The 11,285-nt window shown below is 40.0% G+C and overlaps 1 protein-coding gene across 1 annotated transcript; it reads left to right on the top strand.

Annotated features, from left to right (window-relative positions):
- Nucleotides 1-1,446: 1,446 nt before the first annotated feature.
- On the top strand, nt 1,447-6,078 carry LOC128473886 (olfactory receptor 688-like). The gene is made up of 2 exons (XM_053456109.1): nt 1,447-2,373; nt 5,923-6,078. The coding sequence occupies exons 1-2, from the start codon at nt 1,456-1,458 to the stop codon at nt 6,076-6,078; spliced, it is 1,074 nt and encodes a 357-aa protein (XP_053312084.1). The 5' UTR covers nt 1,447-1,455.
- Nucleotides 6,079-11,285: the final 5,207 nt, after the last annotated feature.

Genomic DNA, 11,285 nt, shown 5'->3' with positions numbered 1-11,285 from the left:
TGAGAAAAATATATATTTTTTATTTCCTTTTATTTGCCAACCTGCCCCCCCCAGGTATGCACATCTGCCCCCAGGCTTGCCACTCTGCCCCCAGAAATGCCTTATACCCCCCTATTTGCCACTCTGCCCCATGATATGCCTTTTAACCCTCTATATGCCACTCTGCCTCCAGAAATGTCTTATACCCTCCTATTTGCTACTGTGCCCCATGATATGCCTTTTAACCCCCTATATGCCCCTCTGCCCCATGATATGCCTTTTAACCCCTTATATGCCCCTCTGCCCCATGATATGCCTTATACCCCTATATGCCACTCTGGCATACAGGGGGTTAAAAGGCATATCATGGGGCTGAGTGGCATTTAGGGGGTTAAAATGCATTTCTGTGATAGCATGGATGTGTAAGGGGGGTGGGGGTGGTAGCATGGCATAGGGAGGCTGTAATCACACTACTATCATCCACAGGTTCCAGCATGTACTGGCTGCCTTGGCTTGATAGGAGTGTGATTGCTGTTAGCAGTTATATATATAATAGTTTATTGAGGGATTTCCCAATAGACACTCTTACACCTGCTTCATCCTTAACAGCTTTATAATGAGGTCATCGGTATCTACGGAAATAAAAGGTCTGGGATATAACCAAATGAGAGAAAAAAAAATTATAGAAAGTAATTAGAATCAAAAGAAACACAAAACTATTAGAATACTATATAATTCATATTCTGTAGTTTTATTTTTTGTATAAAAATTTCGTATTTTTAAAACATGGTTACAGAATAATGTATTTCTTGTAAAGCTTGTTTGGATAGTCGATACAATTGCATCAATGTGTACTTAATTTTTATAATAATCATGTTTATAATTGGTTTTATCCACAACAATATTCCGTTCAGCTTTTACTTTATCGATAATGAATTATTTTTTCTCACCTCATTATCCTAATATATTTGGGTAAAGACTAAATATGCCAAATAGAATTTGTCGGCAGGCCAGACCCATTCGGCCCCATCTAGTCTGCCCGTTCATCCTGCTGTTCCTCAGTCTTTGGTCTCGTCTTAGATTCAGGAGCCATATGTCTATCCCATGCATGTTTAAATCCCCTCACTGTATTACCCTCTGCCACTTCTGCTGGGAGGCTGTTCCATTTATCTACTTTCATCTGTAAAGTAAAATCAATTATTTCCTGCCATCAAATCCTATGTTTCTATGTAAGGTAGAATTTAGATAGCTTTGCTTTATTTCACCTTCTTAATGCTTACATTATTTTTATGTTGTTTGTTATGTTTATTAAACATAACATAACATCCTGTATGAGCTTTCTTCTTCTTAAAGGGTCCTCTTCTAGCCTCAGATATATCCTAATCTGTGTATATCATTACCTTAGAATATGCATAATTTGAATCAAGTACATTCAATTCTGTCTGAACTCTTCTCCCAGGTCTCTCGTACCGCACCATGGCCAACAGGTCCAAAGCCTTTAACGTAGAACTCGTTGGGTTTCCTGGGCTCCAGGAGAAATACTTTAACTTGGTGTCTGCCGCATTGTTTTTGGTCTACATCATATCTCTGGCCGCAAACGGCACCGTGATCGGCTTGGTTATTATGAAGAAACAGTTATACCAACCGATGTATGTGATCATCGCCAATCTTGCAGCTTCTGATCTGATTTTCGACACATTAACACTGCCCAAGATTGTCGCCCGGTATTGGTTTGGAAGCGGATCAATGTCCTTTTCTGAGTGTTTGTTCCAGATGTTCAGCGTCCATTACCTGGGTACTGTGGATTCCTTTATCATTATGCTAATGGCTGTTGACCGATATGTGGCCATCTGCAAACCCCTTCGATACCCTTCTATAATGACCAACAGAGTCACTGGCCTTTCATGTAGTCTCTGCTGGATCATGACAACGTCTACTCCGTCCGTTATGCTTTACCTGAATGCTCAAATTTCCTACTGTGGTCGTTATAAAATTATCGGTTGTTTCTGTACCAACATGGGTGTAAATGCATTGTCTTGTACGGACATTACTTATACGAGACAGGTGGTTTTTGGCCTTGCAATGGTCGTCCTACTGGGGCCATTAAGTTTCATAATTTCTTCTTATATAATTATTCTCACAACAATTCACTCCTCCAGCCAATTTGTAAGTGGAAAAAAGGCATTTTACACATGTTCCACACATTTGATTGTCATCGGGTTATATTATACCCCTCGGGTGTTTTTTTACTCGTTCAATCAGATTTATCCGATGTTTACCACCGATCAGAGTATTTTGATTCTATGCGTCTATACGTATGTACCCCATATGGCCAGTCCGATCATCTATTGTCTCAGGACGAAGGAGATCAAACAGATCTGCAGAAATCTTTTTGTGAGACATTAAGAAGGGAACTATTACCTTCACAGCTTTAAGCATGACTTAATGTATCAAAACTATGTATAGATGTTGTCCATGTATCAAAAGTACCTATATCTTATTGCATTTCAATTATTTTAATTGGAGATATTTCGTTTACACCAGAGGGGCTGAGATCTGAAAAGTAGCAGGGCTTGCAAGAGCAGGACCCTCTTCTTCTGTGCTAGTATCTAAAATGTTAATTTTATTGATATTTAACAGTCTTTCTTCAATATTGAATTGCCCTCTATTGTAACAAAGCTATGGAATCCCCTGGCGCTTTATAAATGAATGGAATGTCTCTTCCCCCCCAACCTTACAAAGGCTGCCTGTACCTAGAAAAAAAATGACAGATCCAGTTTCACTTAAAAAAATATCTTTATGATTTTGAGTTATATTTCTAATTTCTTTATAGGTTTAAATGGAATTAACAGACTGTATAAAATAAAATCCAAGAATATAATAAAGATTTTTTCATAGCATGAACTTATGGATCTGCAGAAGGTATCGTACAATTTTTTTAAAAATGACAAATTCATATTAATAATCTTCCTTTTCCTCCTTAACCCCTATTTTTTCACATTAAAATGCATCTGCCATCTAAACTCTCTTTACAGCGGCAATAAAGGGATCTATTCATAGTGTAGCTGAATCGGAAGCATGTGTATAGATCAAACATGCTAACATTTGTTTCCTATGTCCCTCATTTATGAAATCACCATGTAACATTATATATATATATATATATATGCCCGGACAGGGACAGAAAATAGGCCCGGGCATTTAAGACTGAGCAGCTCATTTTTATTTTTTTTATTTTTTTTTGTTAAACCAAATTCTGACAAATTTGATATACCATTTCTTGTTGTCTGTTATATTTCAGCATGCTTTTGTCACTGTAATCAATTAGCATTATATAAATATATAATAAATGAATCATAACGTCATGCAATTTATACAACGCTATATCTTTAATGAAAGATTCAAAACAGTAACTAATCTTTGACCATTTAGTTGGTACTTAGAAAAAAAAATAGTGGCAGTGTGGCATTCCTTGGGCCTTGGCTGGTCAGATCACCCTCACGACGAGTGAGTCTGTCAGTCACAGACTCACAGCATAGCACAGCAGGGAAGAAACTCAGACCTCAGACCACCCCTACTGAATTGCGGAGCTCAGCCAATCCTCTAGGCGGAGCAATGTGACTAAAAAAAGTCATCATACATGGGACCCCTGAAGCCACAATTTAGTGCCACTAATCCTTTTTAATAAGATACGCAGGTTGAAATACTTTTGGTCTCACTGATTTTCCTGTCCTGACTGGGCCTATTTTAATTTAGGGGCCTGGTGCTGCAGCTCCATCAGCCCCTACGTCAATCCGGCCCTGGGCCGCAAATGCCTGGTGTGCCCGATGGCCAGTCCGGGCCTGTATATATATATATATATATATATATATATATATATGTATATATACAGTATCTCACATAAGTGAGTAAACTCCTCACATTTTTTACAATGTCACAATGTGATCGGTGCAGGGGGATCACGGGGAGCGGAGTGAGAAACCATGTCTCTCACCCTCCTCCCATGCTGAAAAATGAAACAGAGAAAAAAAAATGTTAGTGATTTAAAATAAATACATTTAAAAAATAACTTAAATAATACAATAAATAATATTTAAAAAAATAAATTAATAAAGTGAGCTAAGTGATGTCATTGTGACATCACTGGCATTAATAACATGTGCAAGAGGTCCCTAAGAGGACCTCTAACCATTTAAAAAAATATATATATATCTATTAAAAATATATTTAAAAATACAACAAATAAAATAAAAAAATAAAATAAATATATATAAAAAATATTATACCGTATTTGCCCTATTATAAGACAAGGTTTTTTCCAGAGCAAATGCTCTGAAAAACACCCCTCGTCTTATAATCGGGGTTGTCTTATAATCAGACCTCAAATAGGTCTGACTATGAGACTAAGATCCAGATCCCCCGCAGCGATGCAGGGGACCTGGATCCTCCTGTGTTATGCCCCCCCCCACTTACCTGTGCTTCTGAGTCCCCGGTGCTTAGTCCGGGCAGCGTGTAGAGCTCTACGCGATTCGCGTTGAAAACTTTCGCTCTACGCGCTGGCCGGACTAAGCACCGGCGACTCAGAAGCACCGGTAAGTTTGGAGGAGGGAGGGGGAGGGAGTGTTAAATGGGGGGACATAAGGCATTTCTGGAGGCAGAGTGCTCTGTGAAATGCCTTTTAACCCCCTTAATGCCACTCTGCCTCCAGAAATGCCTTTTAACCCTCTATACGTCACTCTGCCTCCTGAAATGCCTTATACCTCCCTATATGCCACTCTTCCCCATAATATGCCTTTTAACCCCCTAAATGCCAGAGTGGCATATAGGGGTATAAGGCAATTCTGGAGGCAGAGTGGTACATAGGGGGGTCAAAAGGCATAACATGGGGCACAGTGGCATATAGAGGGTTAAAAGGCGTATCATGGGGCACAGTGGCATTTAAAGGGTATAAGGCATTTCTGGGGCAGAGTGGCAAGCCTGGGGGCAGATGTGCATAACTGGGGGGGCAGGTTGAAAAAAAAGGAAATAAAAACAAAATATTTTTCTCAATCATCTCTTTTATTAAAAAAAATTGTTCACATAGTTTACATGAATTAAGATTTACTGGTAAAACTTTTTTCCTATAGGGTCGTCTTATATTCAGGCTTTTTCTTTTTTTCATAAATTAATATTCAGATTTTGGGGGGTCGTCTTATAATCGAGCAAATACGGTAATAATAAGAAAAAACCCTTACATCCCATTGCCCTAAAACAACATCTACCCAGTATAACCCCCGTTCACAACCCCCAAACCCATTAAGCCATAAGCATAAAAAATCTACGAATAATGTACACGTTATAGTTTGTTCCTTATAAGTGCTGGAAAAGTAGGGAAAATCTATATAAATTAGGTATTTCTGATATCAGGAAACCTGAATTGATAAACTTGGAGGGGATTTTCCATCGCTTTACCTAATTTTGTGAGGATTCAGAGGGGAAAATATATTAAAAATTAGGTATTTTTTTCTAATTTTCGCTAGTTTTTACTAAATTTCTCATCCTAAATTTTCAGCTATTCATCTAACTATGGTATCAAAAGAAAATTCTATCTCTCCTTGAAAAAAACAATATGTAGTTTACATGGGTGCACTTTTCGCAGGAAAAGAGAATAATCGCTGAACCGACATACCGCAAAAATGGCAACATTGCTCCGGGACTGAAGGAGTTAATAATTAACAACGAAAAAGCTAACAGCTTTGGACATTCATACGGTAATAAATGGTAATATGCACCCTGGGCCCGTTTGGCATCGGCATCTATCTTTGCTTAAGATCTGCAGGGACCCTATACCACCTCGTTAATAACTTTCCTGTAGATTACTACTGATTGGACATCTGTGTGTTAAAATAAATATTTTTGCCACTGTTCAGGTGTGAGATTAAACCTGAGTTCCCTTTCTTATAGCCTAATAAAATATGCGGCGAGCTGTTGAAGGATATTGACGTGGTGGAGTTCAGAAGAGGGCCACTAAAAAGGGGAATGGTTTGCAGGATGAAAATTATCATGAAAGACCAAGGGATCTTAATACGTCTGACGTTACCTGCTGCGCAGTGTGCGTGAGGACCTGCACGGATAATTAGATGCCACGAGGGAGCGCTTGGAAGTGTCAACCAATGCTCCCTCGCAGCTGCACAAAAAAAAATTTAAGTACGGCCAGGGGCATACTCAGAGTATTTGGCATCCTGTATGTGCACCCCCCCTCCAGAAAAAAATAATGTTGGCAAGAATATGTACTTCACAAATTCACTGTATACTGAGCCAGACATTGATGGTGGCCCAGCCTTACTCACATCATTAGACACTGAGCCAGACATTGACATAGTTCGCCTCTGCCCCTAAAACAGCCTGCCTGTGCCACAGCTTCACCTTTAGCAGACTGCCTGTGCAACTTTTGCCCCTGAAGCAGCCTACCTGTGCTACCTCTGCCCCTGAAGCCGCCTGCCTGTGCCAACTCTGCCTCTCAAACAGCCTGCCTGTGCCAACTCTGCCTCTGAAACAGGCTGCCTGTGCCAACTCTGCCTCTGAAACAGGCTGCCTGTGCCAGCCATGCGCCCAAAACAGCCTGCCTGTGCCCCCTCTGGCCCCCTGCTAGCGCCACTGGTCAAACTCTATGTTTCTATGTCATGGAAGCTGCTTCTGTCCTTGTGCTGATATACATAGACACACAAACCAATAATGATGCCCACGGAGGGGCAAGCATGGGCTATAGTGGGCTTTGACTGTTGTGCAGAGGAGGGGTAGGCTTTTGGCAGGTATTTAGGGGGTGGCGTTGGGGGTAGTTTATATAAGTGGCTGTTTTCCTGGGCTTGGGAACCATTTTGTGGTTAGCTAACCTGTTTGCCAGGACCACCCTCCCTCCCCTTATGCTTGTATCTTTGGGTTTGTGTTGTTTTTGTCACAATCTGTGGGGCGGCAGCTTGCCCGGTATCCAGGGGGTTAATGTGGTGGTAAGAGAATTGTTGGTAAGAACTGGTGGGAGGTTCTTGGCTGTCAGTGCTGGGAACCTCAGGTCAGGGTGGGGGCATCCAGGTATGTCCCTTCCTTAAGTGGTATGTGGTTATGGTACCTGGATTACTTGGCAAGCTTGGTGTGTGCATTGTGTTTAGTCTATATATTTACATGTTTGTCCTTGTTAACGCACCTATGTTTATTGTTCCAGGTTTTGGCGTGACAATGGCTCTATTAAATAAAATTGGCTGTGGCCTTTTCTTATCCATATTCAATGGTGTGTGGTGTCATTATTGGGGTTAATGGGGGGACAAGCCTAGCCCAGAAGTCAAGGATACAACAGTCATGCACATATATGTACACATACACAGGTACATGTAATAGGCACAATCAGATGCATGAATACAGATATTTCCACGTAAATACATACACACTGCTATACGCATAACCACCACGTCTACTGACTGCAACATGTCTCTACAAGAGAAGCTTCTTATAGGCTGATCATGTCACATGGCAGGAAGTAGGTAGCTCACTCTGCCATCACTGATGTCCATAATGGAGTCTGTGTCTCTGTAAATACCCCTGGTGCAGAAAGGGGTCACCCGGGACCCTAGAGGAACTGAACCATTTGCCCCATTATTAATCAACCCCTCTTTTAAGTCCCAAGGTCAATTCTTCAACATGAAGAACAGACAAAATATGCAAAGGGCCACCAGATCCCCAAATCTTCTTTTATTTCTGGGACTGCACTCCCCAAAGGGATATGCAGACCCTTCCTTCTCTTATCATCCCAAAGGCCTGCAAGAGGGACAGATCTTCTTGGTCCTAGTCCATAGGGAAGGACCACTGGAGTTATCTGAGAGAGGGGGCAACACGTAAGAGTTACTACGCCTCCCTTAACGAAAAACTATGTTTGGAGGATCTGGTTCCACCATGGCCATCTTTGGTTAGGCCATGTTGGGGGGGGTGCAACCTAGACCTATTTCTGATTGGCTTAGAGCACTATGGAAATGGTAGTTGTCCATAGTTGTGAAACTTTAGTCGGTAGTGCCCACTGCGTTGGGATTTGGTTACGGCCACTTCCACCTGAGCTCCAGATTTCACCCCCTGTCAATATTCAAGAAAAACCTCAAAACCCCCATTTTCAGAGACGCCTACATCCTATTCAGATAGAATCTATGTTATCTGCCACTAATATGACTCCCACAGTCCTCTACGGCCCTATCTCTTCTCTTTTTTGCCTGACTATTTTCACCAACTAATTACAGCTGTAAGGGTCCCTGTGAAACTACTACCGCGTTCTTCACTCTCCAACGATTTGTGCCCTTAGGGATTTCCTGTTATTTACCAAACGGTATAAAAGCTGCACTCAGGATTATTTTGCTGACACATTTACAAGCCGAGCATGAAGCACCACATTCTGCGCGTAACACCCAAATCACACGTAAGTTCTGTATCTATCCGTGTAATTATGATGGACTAATGGGAAGGGGTTAATTTAAGTCCTGGTAGCATTTGGTGTGGGGGAAATTAAACCTTAGTGACCATAGTCTTATATCCTTTTGCCAAATCCTCCCACACCAAACATGTTTTTATTGGGATATTTTGGGGTTTTTTTTGATGATTATGTGAATAATGTTTGAGATTTAGATGGAATGCATCGTCCTTGGCCAACCTTCCCTAGTATTCCTATGTTGTTAGAAAGTTCACTTGTGGTTTTTATTAAAGTGGATCTAGTAGTGGATTTCACTCCTGGGTGGAAAATGAGTTACAGAATAACATTGTACTTGAAGTACTTGAAAACTGGGAAATCTGTTAGTTGTGGGTGGGTGGACTGGTTCCCCCTCTTATTCTGGGTGAGACCAGCTTGGCTTGTCCATGGCCATGAAGATCCATGCTAGTGGGGTTCATCTTACCTCATATCAGAATGTTCTACGGTCTTGTACCCCAGCCTTTAATTTGGTGGCCAAATTTGTTGACTTGATGACAGATTGGGGTGTTGAAGGTTACATAGATGTTAATCAGTAGGTGAGGGTTGGGATTTAGGGGCTTGAAGAACATTTCTAGGGGAAAAAAAGTAGCCTGGTAGCAAAAATATTTATTATTGATTATTACAGAGAGAGAGAGAGAGATATCATAGGTAGATCATTTAAGATGTGGTGAGACCTCTATTGAAGCTTCTATAACAGCTTATTATTAGTCCAAGGAAGATTCTTTGAACCACATGTAAGACAGAAAGTAAAGGGTAATTCAAAAGTAAATTTTGCTTTTAATCCCATAACAATAATTTGCATTTTTAAGATATTAAAATCTCTTAATCATTAATTGAAGCATACCCAGTTTATTAGCCTCAATTATTTTTGCTGGGAAGCTGTTCCACTTATCTAGCACCCTTTCAGTAAAATTAAACTAATTTAAGCCTCTGATCCTCTAGTTGTATGGCCTCTGGTTCTAAAACTTTCCCTTCTTTTGAAATAAACCTCAACCCCGTATTTTGTTAAATCCCTTTACCTACTGAAATATTTCTATCAATCATACTCCCTCTGTCTCTCTCTCTCTCTTCTGTTATATATAATGTATATAACCATATATATAAGACATTCTTATATACACTATATGGACAGAAGTATTGGGACACCTTACCATTACAGCAACACCAACAACACCAGCGCCTGACCTCACAAATGCTCTACTGGATGAACGGGCAAAATCTGCAAAGGGGGGACCAACTTCATATTAATGTCTATGTATTTAGAACGCAAAAGTCCCTGTTGGTGTAATGGTCAGGTGTCCCAATACTTTTGTCCATATAGTATATATATATATATATATGTATATATATATACGTAAAAGATACCATTCAGATTTCCATTGGAAAACCTCCTCTTTCCACTGGAAGGCTGTTCCACTTATCTACAACCCTCTCAGTAAAGTAAAACTAATTTTACATTATGATCTCTAGTTCTAACATTTCTCCTCCTTCAAAAATCCCCACAGAGATTTATATTGCTATTATAATATTATGGAGTAACCCCAGCTGCCCTTTACAATTTCATGCTATAGAAAACACCAGTTTGTATTAAAACTGTTTTATTAATATGACTAATGGCAAGATTACTTTCCTTGTCATAAGAATGCACTGGACGTTTTATTATTATTGTTATTATTTTTATTATTATCTTTTATTTATATAGCGCCAACAATTATTATACAGTTTCTAAAATATTTTCAGCTATTTGCTGGTTTTTCTGCCTGAGTTCTATCCATTGATGTGAAATCTTCAGTTACATTTTCCATTGCAGATTCAATTAAGAGTAATTTTAATTTAATGTTTAATGAGAAACTCCCATGTTCGCATCTTTTAACATAACTACATGTATTAAAAATACCTATTTCTTGTGCTTTTTGTAGTTGTGCAAATAAAAGTGTTTATTATGTTGGAGATATTTATTTTAACATTATATTTTATTTATACTTAATTTGTATAGATTAAGTCATCCAAATTATTATTTGATTTTTTTTTTAAATTGGGGTTGGGCAGACCAGCCGTTTGTGAACAATTTTGGATCAGACCAGGGAGGCAGGAACGTAGCAGAGTCACGTAATGGGAGATTACATGACCCCATGTTTAAACAGGGAAAGCTACAGAAAGTGGAAGAGGGTAAGGGAGGGAATATGCATGTATGATTGTATGTATGTTAGAGTGAGAGTATATAAGGGTTTGTGTGTGTCAGCATGAATGTGTATTTATAAGTCACTGTGAACCTGAATGTGTATGTGTAAATGTGTGAGCATGGTTGTGTATGTGTGTGAGTATGGATGTGTATGTGAACATAAATGGGTATGGTAAATGTGTCACCGTGGATAAGTATGTGTAAGTGTGTGTGTGAGTATGGATGTGTAAATGTTAGTGTGTAAGCGAGTATGTGTTAACATGAGGCTGCATGTTATTGAGTATGCGCGTGTGCATATGTGTTGTAAATGTAAAAATGTGTTCCAGTGCATATGTGAGTCACCTGGTAGTGGGACAAGGGGGCAATAGGAGGTACCAAATCTAGCATCTGCCCCGGGTGCCACATACTCTAGGTACGCCCTGGATTAAGCAAAAATAAATACAAATAAACCAATTTACTATCCAGAAGTTGTCTCCCTTTTCCATCTCATTTTACCTTTGGCACTGCCCTGGGTCGGCTCTCTTTCCTGGCTTCTTCAGCACACTAAAAGGCACAGTGCTCAGTGTTTATATCCTATCCCGGCGATCCCTCGGCTCCCAGCGCAGCCTCTGCGGTGTAAACTGGCCGGTTAGGTAGACGGGA

Source organism: Spea bombifrons, chromosome 2 (assembly GCF_027358695.1).
Source record: "Spea bombifrons isolate aSpeBom1 chromosome 2, aSpeBom1.2.pri, whole genome shotgun sequence".
NCBI classification, from domain to species: domain Eukaryota; kingdom Metazoa; phylum Chordata; class Amphibia; order Anura; family Pelobatidae; genus Spea; species Spea bombifrons.
Note: the sequence above shows the minus strand (reverse complement) of the source record. Positions and strands in the feature narration are given on the sequence as shown.